Source organism: Balaenoptera acutorostrata, chromosome 3 (genome assembly GCF_949987535.1).
Source record: "Balaenoptera acutorostrata chromosome 3, mBalAcu1.1, whole genome shotgun sequence".
NCBI lineage: Eukaryota > Metazoa > Chordata > Mammalia > Artiodactyla > Balaenopteridae > Balaenoptera > Balaenoptera acutorostrata.
Genome location: NC_080066.1, coordinates 29,591,198 through 29,614,148, shown reverse-complemented (window position 1 = coordinate 29,614,148; position 22,951 = coordinate 29,591,198). Strand labels below are relative to the sequence as shown.

The following is a 22,951-nucleotide window of genomic DNA, read 5'->3' as shown; positions in this document are numbered from 1 at the left end:
CAGAGTGTGCCCACCTGTGGACTGGCGGAGCTGCCTCCAGAGAGGAGGTGCCCGAGGTTTGTGCCCTCTCCCCCCACACACCTCCCAACCCCTGGCATTGGGGAGCCGAGTGGAGCCGGCCGGGGGCGGGCATGTGTCTTGTTAGACACACACGATCTTGGAGCTTGTTACAAGGAACTGTGGTCTCTGGCCCCCTCTCTTCTATTCCTCATGTGGCTGCTGTGAGTGACATTAGCTGTGCTGTGAATAAGCTGCTGGTGGGGCTGTGGCTTGGCCCAACCCGCTGACTTTGGGCTATAAGGCCTCATCACACCCACGCGTGCTGGGGTTCCCCCGCCCCATGTAGTGATGTTGTGCTGTTAAACGTCTGTGTAAACAGTACTGAGAATAAACTGGCCCTGCAGCTGGTGGTTGTTGGCGCCCACCATTTGCCGGATTCTTGGCTAAGCACGTTGCCTGTGTTCTTCACTTAAACCTCGTGCTCATCCGTGAGTATTACTAAAGTTCCTGCTTACGTCACTAATTTGCTGGAATCCACATAGACACCAGAAAGTAACAATTGAGGTTGAAATTGGGAGCATTAATACTGTTTTTTAGTAGTGTTTATTTGGGGCATTTTCTATTTAACGTTTTTAAGGCAGTTACAGTTTTCACCAGCTCTTCCCACAGTTCTCTCTGGTCTAGTGTTAATGGTAAAAGAGCATCTTCTAGCATTTTTCAGATTCTTAGAAAAGTATCGATCTAATGGCATACCTGGCAGAGTCTTAGTGGAAGAGAGAACTTGCTGAGGTTTGGGAAGCTCCCTGTACGTCCTGTGTCTGGGCTGTGGCGGGTGTGGGCTGGCTCTCCAGTGCCTTGGGTCGGCCTGTGTTGGGGTGACTGGGAGGTGCCGACCAGGAACAGTGGCCTCCACCCTTCCAGCCTCTCGTTGTCTGCCTGAGGAGAGCGCCTCGGCAGGCGGGCAGGCTCAGGACCGGTCAGTCTCCGGGCAGCGTTGTCATGGGGCCAGAGCCTCCCCAGGACACCTCGGGCAGATTCCTGCATCTGGAGAGGAGACTGGGAGGGTATTGTAACTGTCCTCATCTGGTCCCGATCCGTTCCAATCCAAACCGTCCCTAGGCCATCAGGGTCTTGCCTTCTCTGAGTTCCCGAGTCTTCTGGAACAGAACAGACTGGGTTTTTGGAAGGGTGGGCTTGTGGGCAGCTGGGTAGGCAATAAACAGTGTGCACCACTGTAATCTGCCTCTGCTTGTTATAATTATGTTTTCTTTTTTCATCCTGGTTTATTTTTAACTCTAGGTGACTTCCCTATGTATAAAAAATAGATTATTAATATCCTTTTTCTGTGTAGCCTATTCTTGAGCAGTTTGGTAGTTCATATTTAGTTACTTTGTATTGTACCTCTCTTCTTTTTTTTTTTGGCCACGGCACGTGGCACTACCTCTGTTCTCTTTAACTTACATGTTTATTCATAGTTTAACTGAATTAGGATATTTAATATTGAACTATCATAGTTCCTTTAGTTTTTAAATTTAACTTTGTAATACATGCTGTAATTATAATAAATATTGATGATACGTTCTTATTTTAAACCTGTTTCTGTAAAATTTTTATTTTGCAGTAAATTCCATTAAATTTCATCCATCAGAACAGTTGGCTCTCACCGGTATGTTGATTTTGTTTTTTTATTTATTGAACAGTTATTGCTGACCTGAAAACAGCTGTGTCATCATTCCTTTCTCATCAGTAGCATCAGGATTAGCCACGCCTTTCACAGAAGTTAGTCGTTAGTAGACATTTTACAAAATGCACGAGAAATGAATAAAACTACACTGAGGGGCACTTTTTTTTAAAATGAGCAGTGGATTGCAAATTAGGTGAACTTGACTTGATGTCAGTTTGAATTCGGCCGCGTTCTCCTGGAGGTCTTTTTACGAAGCCCATCCCTGCCACCTGCTCTTCCTGCTCGCGGGAATGTGCTCGCTTCTCTGAGGCCCTGTCGGCACAGAGATGAGGAATTTAGCAGCCCTGGGTCAGGCTCTCTGCTGGCCCGCATCTTTACTCCTTCCCAGGCAGTTTTCCTGGAAAGAGCTGTGGTACCTTGGGTTTGTTTTCATTTCACGTAGTTTAAAAACACCTTGATTATAGGGACTTCCCTGGTGGCACAGTGGTTAAGAATCTGCCTGCCAGTGCAAGGGACACAGGTTTGAGCCCTGGTCTGGGAAGGTCCCACATGCTGGGGAGCAGCTAAGCCCATGCGCCACAAGTACTGAGCTTGTGTTCTAGAGCCCGTGAGCCACAACTGCTGAGCCTGTGTGCTGCAACTACTGAAGCCCATTCACCTAGAGCCCGTGCTCTGCAACAAGAGAAGCCACTGCAATGAGAAGCCCATGCACCCCAACGAAGAGTAGCCCCTGCTCGCTGCAGCTAGAGAAAGCCTGTGCGCAGCAACAAAGACTCAGTGCTGCCAAAAATAAATAAAATAAATAAATTTTTTAAAAAAGGCCTGTGTGCAGCAACGAAGACCCAATGCAGCCAAAAATAAATAAGTAAATAAATTAAAATAAAAATTAAGAAAAAATAAAATAACACCTTATCATATTGAGGAGTTTTTCCATAAAACTGTCCGACACCTGTGGACCCCCGTGGTGTTTTGGGGACATGGATGGTAACCTGAAGGACGAGTGTTTGTCTAGATCAGAGGTCAGCAAGCTTTTCTGTGAAGGACCAGAAGTAACTGTTTTCATCTTGAGGCCACATGGTCTGAGTCACAGCTGCTCAGCTCCGTTGCCACGGAAGCAGCAGAGATGGTGCACGGATGAGGGGACATGGCAGTGGGCAGTGACCCTTGTTTGTGTTTACAGGGTGGGTGGCTGCCTGGATTTGGCCCATGGGCCAGTTCTGCTGACCCCAGGACAGAGAACAGAAGTGGGACTAATCAGTGCTCTTACACTCAAGTCGATCAGGTGGCAGGGTCCTTTGAGGGTCCAGTTTTAACAGGCCTCCCCCACAGAGCTAGTGGATGCCTGAATCAACATCTGGGGAGTAAAGGAGGCCAGGAGTTTAACCTAGTTATGTGGGCCGTTTGTTTTGTGGTTGGGAAGACACGGAGACCAGTGACAACCAGGCTGGAAAGAAGGGATGAAATCGAGACACGTCAGGAAGCTGCAGTGGGAAATGGAAGCATAAAGTAGTGGCCTGGAGAGTGGAGCGCCAGATAGGGGTTTGGACAGGACGCTGACTCGGAGGGGGATGGGCAGGTCAGGCACTAAATCCATTTGACGCCACAAGACACGTGCCGCCATCTGCTGCTTTGGGGAAGCTGTGCAGCCACGCAGAGAAGGTGGGGTTAAGACGGTGCTCTCATGGGGGCAGTGGAGGTGGCCCTTTCGCACGTCTGCGGGCCTGCCTGTGCCCCTCAGCTGCCCTCTGTCATTCCCAAGTCCAAGCATCGCCTTGCGGCCTGGCTGGTGATAGCAAGGTCTCAGTACCAAGGGCTGCATGGCCAGCTGTGGGGTGCATCCAGGTTCAGTGGATGGAAACGTGCCCTTGAGTTACTGTAGTTTTGGGTTTCCGTTTTCTTAGGTTGGCCAGATGGAGAATAAAATCTACAGCTTGTAAATTTTCTCTGAACCTTTACAGCTTTCCATCCTAAGATGAAGGGGGGTTATTTTTATAGATAATCATTATCTTTGTGCACTTTTGCTATTCTCAGTAGCATTATGTAGTCTCAGAAGTAGTTGTTTAAGTACAGTCAATCACTTGCAATCCCTCAGGTACAGAACTTAGCAGGAGCCTAGCCAGCGCACGTTTGCACCTCGGGTAATTTCCCCTCTTTCTCTCCTCAGCTTCTGGAGATCAGACCGCCCATGTCTGGAGGTACGCGGTTCAGCTGCCCACTCCTCAGCCTGCAGCCGACACTAGTGTAAGCAGCACATTTACTTACCCTGAAAGCACGATATGGGGTATGTTGGTAGGTTCTGGATGCTTGTGAGTTTTAGGATAAACTTATAATTTGTGTTGTGGGCCGAATGTGTGTGTCCCCAAAACTCATAGGTTAGAGTCCTAACCCCACATGGGGTTGTATTTGGAGATGGGCCTCTAAGGAAGTCATTAAGGTCAAATAAGGTCACAAGGGTGGGGCCCTGATCCAGTAGGATCAGTGTTTGTAGGAGAAGAGACACCTGAGGGCTCCCTGTACCTTCTCCTTGCACGCACTGAGGAGAGGCCATGCGAGGACACCTGCCAGCTAGGACGCCAGCACTCAACACAGCCAGAGTGCCGACCCCAGCCTGGCCGCCGAGCAGACCAGGGCCAACTTCTCTGTCTATATTCGGGTGTGTTTGCTTTCACTTTCCTTTCCACAAATGTTAAACATTTACATTAGTTTTTAAAAATTTTATGGCTAAGTTATACTTCTTAATATTTTATGTATTTGATTTTAGACAACTTGTCTGTCTTTCATGTGAGATAAATCCTGTATGTCACTGGTGTGTGTGATATCATTTTCATGTGGGTGAAGTTTGTTTTTTTTTTGTGTGCCTGCTTCCTTCTTTTATTTTTTTAATTTAATTTTATTTATTTTTTTATACAGCAGGTTCTTATTAGTCATCCATTTTATACACATCAGTGTATACATGTCAATCCCAATTGCCCAATTCATCACACCACCACCACCCCCGCCACTTTCCCCCCTTGGTGTCCATACGTTTGTTCTCTACATGTGTGTCGCTATTTCTGCCCTGCAAACCGGTTCATCTGTACCATTTTTCTAGGTTCCACATATATGTGTTAATATACGATATTTGTTTTTCTCTTTCTGACTTAACTTCACTCTGTATGACAGTCTCTAGATCCATCCACTTCTCAACAAATGACTCAATTTCATTCCTTTTTATGGCTGAGTAATATTCCATTGTATATATGTGCCACATCTTCTTTATCCATTCATCTGTCTATGGGCATTTAGGTTGCTTCCATGACCTGGCTATTGTAAATAGCGCAGCCATGAACATTGGGGTGCATGTGTCTTTTTGAATTATGGTTTTCTCTGGGTATATGCCCAGTAGTGGGATTGCTAGGTCATATGGTAATTCTATTTTTAGTTTTTTAAGGAACCTCCATACTGTTCTCCATAGTGGCTGTACCAATTTACATTCCCACCAGCAGTACAAGAGGGTTCCTTTTTCTCCACACCCTCTCCAACATTTGTTGTTTGTAGATTTTCTGATGATGCCCATTCTAACTGGTGTGAGGTGATACCTCATTGTAGTTTTGAGTTGCATTTCTCTAATAATGAGTGATGTTGAGCAGCTTTTCATGTGCTTCTTGGCCGTATGTATGTACTCTGGAGAAATGTCTATTTAGGTCTTCTGCCCATTTTTTGATTGGGTTGTTTGTTTTTTTAATATTGAGCTGCATGAGCTGTTTATATATATTAGAGATTAATCCTTTGTCCGTTGATTCGTTTGCAAATATTTTTTCCCATTCTGACGGTTGTCTTTTCGTCTTGTTTGTAGTTTCCTTTGCTTTGCAAAAGCTTTTAAGTTTCATTAGGTCCCATTTGTTTATTTTTTGTTTTTATTTCCATTACTCTAGGAGGTGGATCACAAAAGATCTTGTGATTTATGTCAAAGAATGTTCTTCCTGTGTTTTCCTCTAAGAGTTTTATAGTGTCCGGTCTTACATTTAGGTCTCTAATCCATTTTGAGTTTATTTTTGTGTGTGGTGTTAGGGAGTGTTTAATTTCATTCTCTTACATGTAGCTGTCCAGTTTTCCCAGCACCGCTTATTGAAGAGACTGTCTTTTCTCCATGGTATATCCTTGCCTCCTTTGTCAGAGATTAGTTGACCTTATGTGCATGGGTTTATCTCTGGGCTTTCTATCTTGTTCCATTGATCTGTATTTCTGTTTTTGTGCCAGTACCATATTGTCTTGATTACTGTAGCTTGGAAGTATAGTCTGAAGTCAGGGAGTCTGATTCCTCCTGCTCCGTTTTTTTCCCTCAAGACTGCTTTGGCTATTCAGGGTCTTTTGTGTCTCCATACAAATTTTAAGATTTTTTGTTCTAGTTCTGTAAAAAATGCCTTTGGTAATTTGATAGGGATTGCATTGAATCTGTAGATTGCTTTGGGTAGTATAGTCATTTTCACAGTATTGATTCTTCCAATCCAAGAACGTCGTATATCTCTTCATCTGTTGATATCATCTTTAATTTCTTTCAACAGTGTCTTATAGTTTTTTGCATACAAGTCTTTTGTCTCCCTGGTAGGTTTATTCCTAGGTATTTTATTCTTTTTGTTGCAGTGGTAAATGGGAGTGTTTGCTTCATTTCTCTTTCAGGTTTTTCATCATTAGTGTATAGGAATGCAAGAGATTTCTGTGCATTAATTTTGTATCCTGCAGCTTTACCAAATTCATTGATTAGCTCTGGTAGTTTTCTGGTGGCATCTTTAAGATTCTCTATGTATAGTATCATGTCATCTCCAAACAGTGACAGTTTTACTTCTTCTTTTCCAGTTTGTATTCCTTTTATTTCTTTTTCTTCTCTGAGTGCCATGGCTAGGACTTCCAAAACTGTGTTGAATAATAGGGGCGAGAGTGGACATCCTTGTCTTGTTCCTGATCTTAGAGGAAATGCTTTCAGTTTTTCACCATTGAGAATGATGTTTGCTGTGGGTTTGTCGTATATGGCCTTTATTATATTGAGGTAGGTTCCCTCTATGCCCACTTTCTGGAGGGTCTTTATCATAAATGGGTGTTGAATTTTGTCAAAAGCTTTTTCTGCATCTATTGAGATGATCATATGGTTTTTATTCTTCAATTTGTTAATATGGTGTATCACATTGATTGATTTGCGTATATTGAAGAATCCTTGCATCCCTGGGATAAATCCCAGTTGATCGTGGTCTATGGTCCTTTTAATGTGTTGTTGGATTCTGTTTGCTAGTATTTTGTTGAGGGTTTTTGCATCTATATTCATCAGTGATATTGGTCTGTAATTTTTTTTTTTTTGTAGTATCTTTGTCTGGTTTTGGTATGAGGGTGATGGTGGCCTCATAGAATGAGTTTGGGAGTGTTCCTTCCTCTGCAATTTTTTGGAAGAGTTTGAGAAGGATGGGTGTTAGCTCTTCTCTAAATGTTTGATAGAATTTGCCTGTGAAGCCATCTGGTCCTGGGCTTTTGTTTGTTGGAAGATTTTTAATCACAGTTTCAATTTCAGGGCTTGTGACTGGCCTGTTCATATTTTCTATTTTTTTCTGGTTTAGTCTTGGAAGGTTATACCTTTCTAAGAATTTGTCTGTTTCTTCCAGGTTGTCCATCTTATTGGCATAGAGTTGCTTGTAGTAGTCTCTTAGGGTGCTTTGTATTTGTGCGGTGTCTGTTGTAATGTCTCCTTTTTCATTTCTGATTTTATTGATTTGAGTCCTCTCCCTCTTTTTCTTGATGACTCTGGCTAATGGTTTATCAATTTTATTTATCTTCTCAAAGAACCAGCTTTTGGTTTTATTGATCTTAGCTATTGTTTTCTTTGTTTCTATTTCATTTATTTCTGCTCTGATCTTTATTTCTTTTTTTCTTTCTGCTAACTTTGGGTTTTGTTTGTTCTTCTTTCTCTAGTTCCTTTAGGTGTAAGGTTGGATTGTTTATTTGAGATTTTTCTTGTTTTTTGAGGTAGGCTTGTATTGCTATAAACCTCCTTCTTAGAACTGCTTTTGCTGCATCCCATAGGTTTTGGATCGTCATGTTTTCGTTGTCATTTGTCTCTAGGTACTTTTTGATTTCCTCTTTGATTTCTTCAGTGATCTCTTGGTTATTTAGTAACGTATTGTTTAGCCTCCATGTGTTTGTGTTTTTTATGTTTTTTATCTCATAGCATTGTGGTCAGAAAAGATGCTTGATATGATTTCAATTTTGTTAAATTTACTGAGGCTTGATTTGTGACCCAACATGTGATCTATCCTGGAGAATGTTCTGTGCGCACTTGAGAAGAAAGTGTAATCTGCTGTTTTTGGATGGAATGTCCTATTAATATCAGTTAAATCTATCTGGTCTATTGTGTCATTTAAAGCTTGTGTTTCCTTGTTAATTTTCTGTTTGGATGATCTGTCCATTGGTGTAAGTGAGGTGTTAAGGTCCCCCATTATTATTGTGTTACTGTTGATTTCCCCTTTTATAGCTGTTAGCAATTGCCTTATGTTCTGAGGTGCTCCTATGTTGGGTACATATATATTTATAATTGTTATTTTTTCTTCTTGGATTGATCCCTTGATCATTATGTAGTGTCCTTCCTTGACTCTTGTAACATTCTTTATTTTAAAGTCTATTTTATCTGATATGAGTATTGCTACTCCAGCTTTCTTTTGATTTCCATTTGCTTGGAATATCTCTTTCCATCCCCTCACTTTCAGTCTGAATGTGTCCCTAGGTCTGAAGTGGGTCTCTTGTAGACAGCATATATATGGGTCTTGTTTTTGTATCCATTCAGCAACCCTGTGTCTTTTGGTTGGAGCATTTAATCCATTCACGTTTAACGTAATTATCGATATGTATGTTCCTATGACCATTTTCTTAATTGTTTTGGGTTTGTTTTTGTAGGTCCTTTTCTTCTCTTGTGTTTCCCACTTAGAGAAGTTCCTTCAGCATTTGTTGTAGAGCTGGTTTGGTGGTGCTGAATTCTCTTAGCTTTTGCTTGTCTGTAAAGCTTTTGATTTCTCCATCGAATCTGAATGAGATCCTTGCCAGGTAGAGTAATCTTGGTTGTAGGGTCTTCCCTTTCATCACTTTAAATATATCATGCCACTGCCTTCTGGCTTGTAGAGTTTCTGCTGAGAAGTCAGTTGTTAACCTTATGGGAGTTCCTTTGTATATTATTTGTCGTTTTTCCCTTGCTGCTTTCAGTAATTTTTCTTTGTCTTTAATTTTTGCCAATTTGATTACTATGTATCTCAGTGTGTTTGTCCTTGGGTTTATCCTGCCTGGGACTCTCTGCACTTCCTGGACTTGGGTGGCTATTTCCTTTCCCATGTTAGGGAAGTTTTCAACTCTAATCTATTCAAATATTTTCTCTGGTCCTTTCTCTCTCTCTTCTCCTTCTGGGGCCCCTATAATGCGAATGTTGTTGCATTTAATGTTGTCCCAGAGGTCTCTTAGGCTGTCTTCATTTCTTTTCATTCTTTTTTCTTTATTCTGTTCCACAGCAGTGAATTCCACCATTCTGTCTTCCAGGTCACTTATCCGTTCTTCTGCCTCAGTTATTCTACTATTGATTCCTTCTAGTATATTTTTCATTTCAGTTATTGTTTCTGGAAGTTTGCCCATCTGCACTTCATTTAGTTGTTTTTCTGGGGTTTTATCTTGTTTCTTCATCTGGTACATAGCCCTCTGAGTTTTCATTTTGTCTTTCTTTCTGTGAATGTCTCATGTGGGTAAAGTTTTAATGTTTGTAACAAAAGAGGTTGCATGTTGAGAAGAATGAATCCACAGGCTTAAACCACAAACCCCTCGGTTACATGCTTGCTTGTCCTGTAGGATACAGATGCACCTTCTTTGGATAATCATGCGGGGTCTTAGTTATCCTTTTTGGTGACTTGATCTTCCTAGTTTCTGTTGAGGGCGGCTCTTTGCTGTGGAGTCTACACATGTTCAGCCCTTCCCTGTGCTGCTCCAGCGGGGGGAAGTTTCGCCAGGCAGAGGGCGCTGAGTGATTTCATGTAGTCGAGCAAACGTTAGGTTTCCATTTACGTTTTGGCTGTAATTGTTAGAGGATTATAGTAATCTTCCAGTTTTCATATCTCTGCCTGTGAATATTCCTTTACTTTTTCTCTTTTTAAACCTTTTAAATGTTGTTCTATTTAGAGATGGGTTAAGTAATTAATGAATTCCAGTAATGAGTAAGAATGAGTTTTCTTTAGGTAAGTGGTCTTAAGAATTCATTTTTAATTCAGTGTATTATGTATTTTATTTTAACACAGATTTTTCCCTCGTGGAATTTCCAAACTGTTAAGTGCTGTGCTTAATGCATGCGTTCACTCAAGAAACAGTGAGCACTGGGGGAGGACAGGGCAGAGATGAGCATGAGGACTGATGCTCAAGAAGTTCAGGAGATGAGTTTACATTGTATGGATTTCTTTTTCCAAATAGAATTTTAAAAGCACCAATTTTGTCAGAGGGATTATTACATATAATACTTAGATTAAAAAACTTAATAGTTTATTTAGAATGTAAGGTTGACTTTATTTTCTTTAGGATTTTGTTTGCGTTGGATGCAGGGACTTTTCTTGCTTGAAAGTTGCTGCCTCAGGACTTGGGGGTTCCCTGGGGGCCCCAGCTTGAATTTGAGATGCACCTGAGGTGTGGTCTGTGCCGGGAGCACTCCGTGATCTGCCACGAAAGGAAGACCAGGTGGCACTCCCTCATTACTGCCCAGCCTGAGCCTTGTGCTTGGATGGGCAGCACTGGTTTTCTTAAGCTTTGCTGGCCAGTCTTGGCTCAGGTCACATCCCTCTACTGTGTTTGTACACATGACATACATCCCTGCGCTGTGTGTGTCCATGTGTGTGTATGCATGACATGTATGTCCATACCTATGACGTCTGCTCCCATACCCATGTGTGTGCACTTGTGCCCACGTGTGTGTCTGCCCCCCGCTGGCCCATACGCTCTGTGAGGCGGGGCCCCAGGCCCGCATCACCTCCTACACGAGTTCCACGTGGACACGCCAGGCAGCGGCCATCTCCCCTTCTCTGCTGTGTGACCAGCATGTGGTCTGGCACCGTGTAAGCACCTGATAAATATTTGTTGAATGAATACACAGTATTTTCTTAAAGACCTGAAGCCTAGGGTGACTATTAGGTTTTTTTTTTATCCTTAGCTTTTGACAAAAGATTATTGATAATGTAGGAAAATAAAGTGAACTCTCATATCTATTAACATAGCAATAGAATTCTAAACGTGTTTTAAATAGGCTTCTGAGAACTGAATGTTCCTTTTTTTTATTGTGACAAATTATTGATTTTCAATTGTGTTTAGTTTTATTACATTTCTCCTAATCTGTGATGAAAACTTAAAATGTTGAAAATCATTTTATTTTCCCCCCCTTATTGGTTAGTGGAAATGAACTGTAGCTCATTTGATGGTGTAGCTACCTCATTTTTTCTTATGTTTGGCCCAGGGTTTTAGCCAGGTAGGAGATGGTGAAGTTGATACACAGTCACTGAGCACCACTTAGTACCAGACACCCACTGGTGTTGGTCGTAATGGTGGTTAAGTCCTAGAAGGACAGACAGTAACAGTGCGATTGTGCAGCCGTGTCTGGCAGGCTCAGCATCCCCAGGGAACCGCCTCTCTGCTCTCCCCCAGCAGCAGCTCTGTGGCGAGGACGAGGTGGAGTGCTCCGACAAGGATGAGCCTGACGCAGACGCGGACGCATCCAGCGACTGTCCCACCATCCGGGCGCCACTGACATCTCTTAAGAGCCACCAGGGAGTGGTCATAGCCGCTGACTGGCTGGTTGGGGGCAAGCAGGCGGTGACGGCCTCGTGGGACAGAACGGCAAACCTGTATGACGTGGAGACGTCGGAACTTGTTCACTCCCTGACAGGTGTGCAGGCACTGCATTCCCGGTCGTGTGCAGACGGCGTCTCGTCTAGAAGGACTGTTGGTTCTCTTGGTGCAGCTGTGATTTTCAGAGCTCCTTTATGATTAATAGAGCTGTTGGCAGTTAAATTTATCTTATCTTTGGGGGGGTTAATTCCATCTAGATACATGCAGTATCTAGATATTTGAATGTGGTTGTTGTATTAGTTTTCTTTTGCTTTGTAACAAATTTCCACACGCTTAATGTCTTAAAATAACGTGAATTTATCACATTGTGCCCCTGGGTTAGGAGTTCTGGGCACATGCTCGCTGACCCTCTAGTTCTCAGGGTGTCATGGGTGGAGTAAAGGTGTTGGTGGGGGCTGTGCTCTCACCTGAGACCTGGGGTCCTCTTACTGCCGTTGGGAGGATTCCTTTTCTTGTGGCCCGTGACTGAGATCCCGTTTTCCTGCCTGTTGTCAGCTGGGGGCAGTTCTCAGCATCCAGAGGCTGCCCTCAGTCTCCTGTGGCCACTCCAGAGGCATCTCACCATGTGCTGTTGGCTTTCTTCCAGGCCAGCAGGAGAGCATCTCTGTCGGGACCCTTTGGAAGGGTCCACCTGACTAGGTCAGGCCCATCCAGGACAATCTTTCTTTTGATTAACTCAAAGCCATGTGATTTGGGGGCCTTAGTTATATCTGCAAAATCTGTTTTGCTTTATAATGTACCAAGATTACCAGAGCATTTGCAGGTTCTGCCCAAACACAAGGGCAGGAATCCTGCAGGGTGTGTACTAGGGCTGGGTATCTCTGGGCTGTCTCAGAGCTCTGCCCATCACAGGCCTTTGTGCGTGTTTATCGGTGAGTGCCTTTCCTCATTGAGTGATAAAGGTTGTGTTCTACTGAGCGCTCCACCTATGTATTATTAGAGGTTATTCTGCAAGTGCGGAATTTGGAACTGTACTTATTTACACACTCGGCCTGTTGGAGATCTGCCCGACCTTCCAGCCATCGGGGTCAGGAGTGTCCCACCCACACTTGTCCTGCTCTTCCAAATGCACGAGGGGAATGGACACAGGTCCCACCTCGACCCCACACACCGTTCCCTCGACTCCTCTTACTGGCAGCATAGCAGGGGCCTGCCTCCCTGTGACCGTCTGCCCTTCGTCTCTGTCGCAGGGCACGATCAGGAGCTGACGCACTGCTGCACACACCCGACCCAGCGGCTGGTGGTGACCTCCTCCCGCGACACGACTTTCCGTCTGTGGGACTTCAGGGACCCTTCCATCCACTCCGTGAATGTTTTCCAGGGCCATACGGAGTGAGTCTCAGTCGCTTAGATGTCTCTTTTTAACTATTCGAGAAAGAAGTTTTGCAGGTAGACGTTAAGACTCAGTTCTTATTTTAATTTTCAGTGTTAATTTCCGACTCCACCGTTTTTCAGAATGGCTACTCTTTCCCAAAACACTTAGCTTCATTTTGGAAGATTTCACTGATGTCCCCTCCTGAAACTGGAGGCGGGCAGGAAGTGGGGGAGGGCCAGGAAACGCTCGGGTCGTGGCGTGGACATCAGAGCGGTTCCCTGCCCCTCCTCGTCCTCGCGCTGGGCTCATTCTTGTCTAGTCTTGACATCACGCGTGTTCGCAGGGCTGTTCCGGGAGAGTCCCCACGTCCCACCCTCTGTCTGGTGGGCAGAGCTGCATCCCGACAGCTTGCCCCCCACATGCTTGTTCTCACCCCGTGTGACCTTCCCAGTGAGTGATGCCCAGCCTCCCAGCTCCTCGGCCTGCAGCCTGGCCCTCTCCCGGCGGCCCCGTGCAGCCCCCAGTGGCACTCCTGTCACCCGCAGCTCCCGACCATGTCCTGTCACCTGCCCCCGCTGTCCCGCAGGGTTCCTCCTGTACGGCAGCGCATCCGTGAAGGCCGGATCGCGGCCATATCAGCAAACGCTTCTTGGCAGGTGAACCTGCTTGTCGGCTGCTTCAGTCCAATTTCCTGTCTTTGTCATACAGTCCTGTAAACGAATCCATTTTCTGTGTTTAATGTTAGGTACTAAGTTTTAGATTTAATATTCAAAATTAATAAATGTTCAAAAGGAAGCCAGGACAATGTTCTTCCGGAACCTCGAGGTCGAGAGTTGGTGTGTACAGCCCCAGTGCCTGCCCAGCCGAGTGTGGGCTTCAGTGGGAAGGCCCTCGTCTGCCGGAGGGGCTTGCTCCTGCCAGGGGGACCCCGGGCTCCCCCAAGCACCTACCTCCTGGGGCCGGTCCTGTTTGTGGAGGGGGGACCCTGCTGGGGTGCCCAGGGGCCCAGGAGCAGCTGCTCTTCCCTGCTTTTCAGGCAAGTCACTCAGGGCACAGGGAGCAGAAGGGACCGTTTGGTCAGTGTGCTGGACAACCCAGGACTCTGCCCGCACAGCCCTACTCCTTAGTCCGCACGTCTTTTTTCCAAGTTTCTCATTTTAAAAGTTTAAACATAACATAAAAGTTGAAAGAATAGTCAGCAAATCCCTAATTACCCTTCTCCTAGAATCACCCATTTTTGTTTCTCCACATTTGCCTCTGTCTCTGCAGACACATGTGCAAAGGGCTGGATGTACAGCACGCACTCGTACTTTCTTTGGCTGAGCCTGTGTCTTTGAGAATAAGGACATTCTCTCAATATCATGGTATCGTTTCCACCTGAGAAAAATAAAAAACAGCCTGTGACAGCATCTGACATCCAGCCTATGTTCACATTTATCCCTGTTGTCTCCAGAGAATCTTTTATGTTTTTTTAAAGTTTAATTGAGATTCATTCATTACGTTTAGATACTATGTTCCTTGGTCTCTCTTAATCTGGGGCAGTTCCACACATTTTGTTACCGTTACTTTTTGTGACGTCAAGTTTGTGTGTGGAGTGCAAGCCAGTCTCTTGTGGAACGTGCACCCTCTGCATTTCTTCTGTGGCTTCCTTTCTGCCGGAAGTCTCATAGCCACTGCTGTGTGTGCTGCGTCCCGCCCATCACTGCACGACTGGGGCCGCTGGCCTGGACCACAGGTAATGTCTGCCAGGTGTCCCCACAGCCGTGAGGGTTGACACGTTGAGGTGACCTTCCACCCAGTGAAAGGTCTCAGCGACCTTCCACCCAGTGAAAGGTCTGATGTCATCGAGGGTCCTTGCCTGAATCAGTTATTCCTTCGAGAGTTGGGAAGGGATGTTTTTGCTGATTCTGTCCTTTCTTCTGCCTGCCTAAGCTGGCACTTTATTCACTGGCATGGTTGAGAGTTAGTGCAGCCTCGCGGACCCTCCTACTCAAGGGTGATGGGCCTTTGTGGCGGTGAGTATGAGCGATGCTCAGGCTGTGCCAGAGTCACCGCCGAGCGCCCCGTGGCTCCTCTTCCACAAGACCCTCACTCGGCCAACTCGCCGCCCTGGCCCAGCAGGCGTCTGTCCAGACTTGACCTGCGCCGTCCACCCCAGTCTCCTCACTGAGCTGGCCATGCTGGTGGTCCTGGACCGAGTGGAATCTGGCCGGAGATCCTGGGCGGGTGGAGGAGTCTTGCATGGAGGACAGGCAGTCTGTCTTGTGGCGCACGGGCCTCTGCCCTGTTCGCTTGAGCCTCCTCTGCCGCACGGGGTAGGGTAGGCCTGCGGGGGCAGAATCCAGGAGGCTCCCCTGGTGAGTGCGGAGCACGGTGAGGACTCGGTGAGTCCTGACAGCCTCCTCCCTGTCTGTGGGTAAACCGAAGCAGGGTCCTCAAGATTGCCGGACTCTGAATTTGGTTCCAGGGAGCTCTGTCTCCGTGTTATTTGAAGGGTCTTTTGGTCACATTTCTATTTTCAGTTGCTCTATTTAACTTCTGAAAGTTTTTATTTTTGTTTTGCACAAAAAGCCAAGAACTTACTTGTCTTACTGGGAGTCGATGGAGGAGCCTGGTGTAGCTTTGAGAGCATGGTAGCAGTGGCCTGTTCCCACCTGTCTTCTCTGACTGTGGAGGGTAGCAAGTACTGTGTCATGTTTAAAATACCTGTTTAGTTGCTGGTCTGTTTTTGTAGCTGGTGGGTGTGTAAAACGATGGCTGTTTTGGAGAGAGATACTTACGAGGAGTGTAACCGGGGATGAAGGACTTATTTCCAGTGTGTGACACAGTTTCTTAGGTTTGTTTTTTCTAATGGGATCAGGAGTGGCTTAGAGTTGACAGGATGCTGGGTCCGCCCCTGGGGGCCTCTCCCAACCCCGACCTGAGACGTCGGTTCATGCTTGCGTTCACTTTTACTACAAGGACTCGGGAGCTTTTGGATGGTAATAGAATATACGTAAAGTACCGCTCTTAGAGTATTTACATTTTTTCTTGCTCTGTTAGGATGAGCTAGCATATTTCGTTGATGTGTAGATACAAACATCAATTTTAAAAAGTTCTCTCTTTGGTACTAATTTCCTGCAGTAAGTGTCAGAGAAGGGGAATCTTTACCTTTTTTCAATCCTTCGTGAATTGGCGGGCCTGGTGAGGGGCTGGCTTTTGTGTTTCCCGTCGACTTCACGGTTGCGGCTGCACTGGGGCCCGCAGGCCTTGCAGAGGCCCCAGGCCGCGTGGTCAGCAGGTGGGGCTGCAGGCTGTTCTCTCCCTTTTGGAACCACCATCCCACATTACATCAGCTGCAAGCCTCTGGGAATGACTGCAGTTTGGAAAAGCAGGAAGTGAGACATTTTACAGGCTTTCAGCTAAGGGCTCTTCCTAGTCCCTGACTTGACTGCTGCCTTTTTGTGTCTGACATGGGTCTTCTGGGGTCGAGCCATATGACACGTGGTACCCACGGAATGTACTCCCTTTGCACGGGGATGTAAGTGTGGACCCACCAAAAGGCGTCCGTTATCAAAACCAGAGTAGAGGGAGCGCTGTTCACTTTGATCACTCGCAGCTCCGGGTCTCCTGCCTCCCCTCACATCTGCAGGGATGCCCATGACCCCCCGTGCTTGTCCGCATCTGTCCCCCGGCCCCAGGGTTGGCCGTCCTGCCTGCACTTCCAGCCAGAGACAGTTGAGATGTCCTCTCAGGAGCTCACTTCAATGCCTGCAGAGCTTGCTCCTGGGCTGGGAGGTGACTGAGTTTTTTGGGATGGTTTTCTTGATCCTTTTAACCCGATTCTTTTCTGAACATTAAAAGCAATACTCAGAAGTGCTGTTCTCAGGAGCGTTGCTGTTCTTTCCTTGTGTCGCCCTAAAAAGTCCACATGGAATGTTTTCAGTGGATCATCACTTAAACAGAGGCTGTATTTCTTAAAATTATGTGACCACATATTTCACATTACTATGATGTGGAACACACTTTGGAAAAGCCTATCTTAGGGCATATTTTCATTTATAGGAACTCAGCACAAATTCTTGAGTAAAGAATGTTAGACTCACATCTTTCATAATGTGAATAATTCACTTACCTATATGGGTAATTTGAATTTTCTGTGTTGGGTTTTCTTAAGGCAAGATGTAGCGGTATAGGCTTCAACATTACGGCTTAGTTCTGCAGTCCAGTTTCTCTGGGAGCTGGGAGAGAGTTTATTTTTACCTTTTCATTTTCTCTTACCAGGTCTTCGTTACTGGGTGCGGGATCTTTAGTTGCGGCACGTGGGATCTAATTCCCTGACCAGGGATCGAACTCGGGCCCCCTGCTTTGGGAGCACGGAGTCTTAACCACTGGACCACCAGGGAAGTCCCCTATGCCTTTTTGAGAAAGTAGGGTTTGAGATGTTATGCTTCACTGTAAGATAAAAATCTGTAGCCAAATGGGTCCCCTTGAGATTTGTGCTGCATTATTTTTGCTGGGTAGAGAGAGAGCTCCCAGATGGAAGGTCTGTTTCATGGTTTTCCTCATAAATTTTTAGAAAAAAGACAAAAAATGAGCCCTTTTCTTTTTTGGTATGTTATGTTTATTTTCATTCTGTATTTTAACATAACAGGATTTACTTAGTGGAATTGGGCTGTATTATTGGACTAGCTTTTAGTGGCCCAAGGTGTACAATTTGCATGAAAAGTAATTTTAGAAACCTTATATAACAAACTGTTTTCCTAATAGTGGAAATTGTAGTGTGTACTGTTCTTGGAAATAATAGATATGTTTAATTGGAAAAATTTGGAATGTCACAGGAATTTCAACTCTTGGCAGTTTCTGTCTCATGTATTTCTGTCATCAGCTGGAATTGAAATCCAGTGCTTTTTATCTGAAATGAGCTAAATCCTTATGTATTCATGTGTTTTCCACCTGACAGTGTAACTTGGGGAGTGAGCCACTTCAAGACAGCCTGGTGGGGACAGTACCTCGGCTCCTCTGCATACCTTGCATGCAATCCGTGGGGCTGGACTTTGACCTTGTGGGCTGTGGGTACAGAGACGTTCCTGCAAGTGGCTCTACTATAATAAAACCTATACTTAGGTTAAAACCACTGCTGCTCTTGAGAGATGCCCGTGTAGACTGTCCTCTAAAGCAGGGGTCCCCAACCCCTGGGCCGCAAACCGGTATGGGTCCACGGCCTGTTGGAAACCGGGCCACACAGCAGGAGGTGAGCAGGGGACAAGCAAAGCTTCATCTGCTGCTCCCCATCGCTCACATTACTACCTGAACCATCGCTCCTGTTACCACCTGAACAAACCCGCCCCCCTCCCCACCCCGTGGAAAAATTGTCTTCCACGTAACTGGTCCCTGGTGCCAAAAAGGTTGGGGACCGCTCCTCTAAAGGGAGGCTCCTGATCCCTCTCCTCCCAGCACCGCTGCCTCCTGTGGAGCTTGGTAGAGTCGTCACCCCCCCTGTTTTTTTAGATTCATTTTGTTTTGTTTCAATTGCTATTAAAAGGGACTGACAGTTGAGGCAGTCACTGGTCATTAAGCTTCCCCCGTGGGTGGCCGATGACTCCAGTCTGTACCCAGCTGACAGTATTTACACGTGCGAATAAATTCTGGCATTGAAAATATCTGAAATTAGCTCAGCACGGGTAAAATATCTGAGAATGCAAAGTTTTTTGTTTCTTTCTTTTTTGCCTTGATTCTTTTCATATGATTGTAACTTCATCCCCCAAATGTGAACTTAGGTACTTTCTTGCCTAAAGAAAATAAGACATGACATCTAACAAAAACTTTTTTTAAAAAAGTTTAGAGATTATAATGATTGCTTTAAAGTTATGACATTTTCATATGCTTCTCTTGACAAATACCCAGAGATCTAAATTCTAGATCATATGCTTACAAAGGTGAAAGTAGCTTTGAATTTTGTGTCGTGCTGTTGACAGTTTTCTTTATGCTGAGTTTTAAAGAGAAAAAGTGTTTTGACAGTGTGAAACTTTTAACTGGGTGGTGGTTCGATTTAACTGTTGAATTCTGTGCTTGGTCAGCGACACAGCATGTGTGCAGGCCTGTGCTAGAGGCGGGTGGCAGGTAGGGGTGGTTGGCAGACCCCTGCGCTGGTCTGAGACTCTGTCATTCCTGGTCATGGTCTTCAGCCCTCGTCCGTGACGAGGAGGAGGAACAGGGATAGCAATGACTGCTGGAGGAAGGAGAGGCCCGGGGCACCACAGGGGCCTCAGAACCCGAACCTGAACTCCCCCCAGTTTACAGCCCCTTCCCCACCTGCCTGGGAGTCTGCCTCTGTCTTCTGTTTGCTTGGGTAGATTGAAAACAGTTTCATTTGAGGAAGTGTAGAGACATGTAATTTCTGGCAATAGATGGTTGTTATCTGAGGTTACCATCAAACCAAGGCTGACAGCGTGAACTCCCCATAAATTGCCCCGTTTCTGATTTTCTCAGCTCTGTTCGCCCAAAGACTGCTCAGATTCCTAGAGACTGGAGTGGCAGCCGTGGTCTCAGAAATGTGATCTGACCGCAGTGGTTATGAATCAGTGGATGTCTGTCTTGTCGTGGAAATGGGCAGAGGGCATGAGTGGTGGTGCGCGGCAGCTGCCGGGTGGCGCGTGCACCTCGCACACGTGGGCACTGTGTGGGAAGATCTTGGGAGTGTCTCTGTGTCAGCGGCTGAGGAGCCACCTCCTTCCTGCTCGCTCACCTGGGCTTTAGAGGTAGGTAGTGGATATACAGTAATTTAATTACTGATCCCCGGTGATACATTTAAAAGTTGTTTGAAATTCAAGAGATAGTTTTGAAAAGTAAGAGGAGATTTAGTCTTTCTCCATTTATCCTTTTTAAATTCCTCATTGAAGAAGGGCTGATTAGTAACTAATAAAAATAAGGACTTAAGGAAATTAGTACATTTAAATGCCTCTTTGTTGTGAGCTGATTGCTTCACTTTTCGTTGAGGTGACCCAGAGCAGCATCGTCAGGTTATTCACACAGATGGACACCTTCCTGACTGCGTCGTTACAGCCTCACTGAGACCTACACGAGGCACGTCTGGACCTGACACAGGTGTTGGCAGGACCCCCTGAGCGACGGCGAGCAGTGAGCAGAGTGGGGAGGGGGCAGCTGCCGGGCAGAGCCTGGCTTTGGGAGGTGGTAGTGACGGCGGGAGGTTAGTCTTGGCTTACGTTAGACACACACACACACACACGCATATGTATCTGCACACACATCACGGTCTGTGCAGCCTGTAACACTTCTGGACAGACACGTTTACATGTGCATGTATATGTTTCTGCACACACGTCATACTCCGTGCAGCCTGTGTCACTTCTGTTGGGAACTCCACGCGGTTCTGAGGCACATTTGCACACGACCTCGGGCTGTCAGGACCCTCCAGCACCCGTTGTCCAGCGTTAGGGGGGTCACCCCACGCTCTGGTGGGAGAGACGCTTCGGGTGGACTCCTCATTATACCAGTGAAGGAGAGGTGCCTTCCCAGCCCCGGGACCATCCCCACAGACCCAGGCCGGGCCCGCTGGCTCCAACTGTGCAATTTAGGGCCAACCTACTAACATATTTGAGAGTAAAAATCTTGTAGTTCCTAATATATTTGTGACTTTTATCTTATGAATAGGGCTTGTTTATATCATATTACTTTCAAAACTTACGAACAGATGTTTTCCTTTTGGAAGATTTAAAAAATAAACCTTTGAAATTCTTTACTTCCAAATTTTTATGCACAGAATCACGTCACATTGATACTGGGGCATTGGCTGTTAATTGATGAACATGTAAGCAGATAAACTCTTGGACTCAGAAAACCAGGGGATGGAGCGTTAAAAAACTTGAGGGAGATCACTCCCCCCCTCATTTAAGTGGAATACGTTCCTCTCAGATTTCTTTAAATTATTGGTATAATTGCAGCATTCAAATCTGACTTATGGTTGACTGTTACATTGTTTAGTAAGAATGAAATCATGACCAGGTTTTACAGAAAGGAAATCAGAGTCTTGACCCTTGATACTGCAAGTGTGAAGTTATTGTATCAACCTTACTGATTTTAACTTCTCTGTAATCATTTTAAATCAGGTTGTGTGGACCTGTCATCTTTGAATAATCTGTGGAAAAGGTTCTTATTAATTCGGTTAATAAAATGCTGAGGAGAATTTAGCCTAGTAATAGCAGTGCTGTTTTGACTCCCCACTTGGAGCCCCTCTCTGTGGCCATGGCGGGCATGTCCCCAGAGCTCTGGCATGGGTGCCGTTGGTAGGAGTGTTGGTGTTAGGACAGCGCCCAGCCCTGCAGCGCACCTGTGTCCTCCGCCAGCGTGGGCTGTGGGGACGTTGTCATGCACCCCTCTGTTGCGTGTTCTCTTGTGGGAAGTGGGACCTGGCACGCGGGAGGTGTGCAGTCTGTCGAGGAAGCAGTTCTGTGGTTCAGACCCGTCGCGAGGTGAGTTGGGAAACTCTCGACTGACCCTGGAGAGGGCGGCTGGGAGAGAAAATAACAAGTGAGACCGAGGCCCTGCACGCTATGTGCGTTCCCTTCTTTCTTCCAGGAGCAGTTGGACTTTAAATCCTGAAAAATTAAGTGTGATGCAAAACTGACTTTTCCTTTGAATGTTTTTTATCTCAGGGTCTGCTTTTTTGGGAGCCGGCCCTCAAGGACTCTCCAGAAGTGTGTTGCATTTGGAGATGAGTTTTCTATTTCTCATTCAGGCATCAGAGATCTTGAAACACAGGAGACGTGAGTCTCTAACTTCTGAAGAGCACTCCTGATCGGAAGGGCAGTGCTCTCTGAGATCCTGGGTGTTGCCGAAGACTTGTTACTCTGTGGGACGTTTAGCTTGGAAGGCACAGCTTGGAAGCCAGTGGTCAGGAAGGAAGGCGGTGGCCCGATCCCCTGCAAGCAGCACCAGTCACAACGGGTCTCCTGTGTGCGGGTGCGGAAAGGCGTTCTGGTCCGTGTGTCATGTCACATCTGTGGGACTGCACTTCACGTGCCCTGCCACGATCCTAAGCAGGCAAGAGCCACCCGATGCCTCCTGGGGTCTCCTCAAAGGTGGAAGAGCCACAAAGGTTCAGCCTGGGTCCCTGTTTCTGGAGCGCTTGCTCCTCTGGCTTGTACTTAAGGTGGGAAAGTGTCACTTTGCTCCGTCGGAAGCTATGTCCTAAGAATTAGAGGTAGGAGCCCTGCAGATGGTGCCCAACGGGGAGCCAGAGGAGTCGCTGCCTCCGTGTCTCCCAGGCTGGCATTTTCCACATCATGTATTTCCTTACTTTGCTGGAAAATTTCGGCAGATTGTTACACAAAGCAGCCGTGTTTCTGTGTGGTGGGGGGACAGCTGTCAGTCCTAAAGAGCAGCGCGAGCTCTCTGGGCGCTCTGTTGATTGAGGCCCATGGAGGGAGCAGAACATTCCAGGCTGCGCAGCGTGTGTGGTGAGTAGGTGCCGCGCCGTCAGCTGGAGGCACACACTCGGCTGCTCTCGGCAGCAAGATAAATGAGGCAGTGGGAGCTTGGCGGAGCCGAGCCTTCCCACCCGCCCCTGAGGGACGTGCGTCGTAGGGGCCTTTAGAAGGATGGCCTCACTGGCTTCTCCCTTTGATGCCCTACAATACCTGTCAGGGTCGTGATTTATTGAAAACCTGACGTCTTTCAGCATTTCATTAACATAGAGTTAGACGAGCTTTTGTGGGGATTTTTTCCCACTAATTTAGCAGAATGTTAACTGAAATTTAACTTGGCCAAACCTCCTGAGGCCTCGAGTCCACAGGGAAATCACAGGCAGCAGAGGCATCTGCCCCCAGAGCCTGGCCAATGGCCAAGCTGCTCAGACAGCGCTGTGCCTCGGCCCTAAGGGGCAGCAACACCTCGTTTCTGCTCAAGCCCTTACGGTGTCCTTGTTCTTCAGATGGGGAGTTCAGGTGGGTTATCAGGTTGCTGTTCAGGTTTACCCTCACTTCTGCCTTTCTCCCTGTGGCGCACGTGGCCTTTGATTTTAACATAGTGCCCTCCAGGTCCATCCACGTTGTCTGAAGTGGCAGGATTTC

The 22,951-nt window shown here is 46.2% G+C and overlaps 1 protein-coding gene across 3 annotated transcripts in view; it reads left to right on the top strand.

Annotated features, from left to right (window-relative positions):
• Nucleotides 1-22,951, top strand: part of WDR37 (WD repeat domain 37) — a 55,997-nt gene that overhangs the window by 26,064 nt on the left and 6,982 nt on the right. For 2 of the 3 annotated variants that reach the window (XM_007167467.3, XM_057542320.1), the window contains exons 8-11: nt 1,622-1,666; nt 3,849-3,925; nt 11,363-11,603; nt 12,757-12,898. In XM_007167467.3, coding sequence (XP_007167529.1) covers nt 1,622-1,666; nt 3,849-3,925; nt 11,363-11,603; nt 12,757-12,898 — 505 coding nt within the window. The remainder of the gene's footprint in view (nt 1-1,621; nt 1,667-3,848; nt 3,926-11,362; nt 11,604-12,756; nt 12,899-22,951) is intronic. The other variant, XM_057542321.1, reaches the window with a different exon arrangement.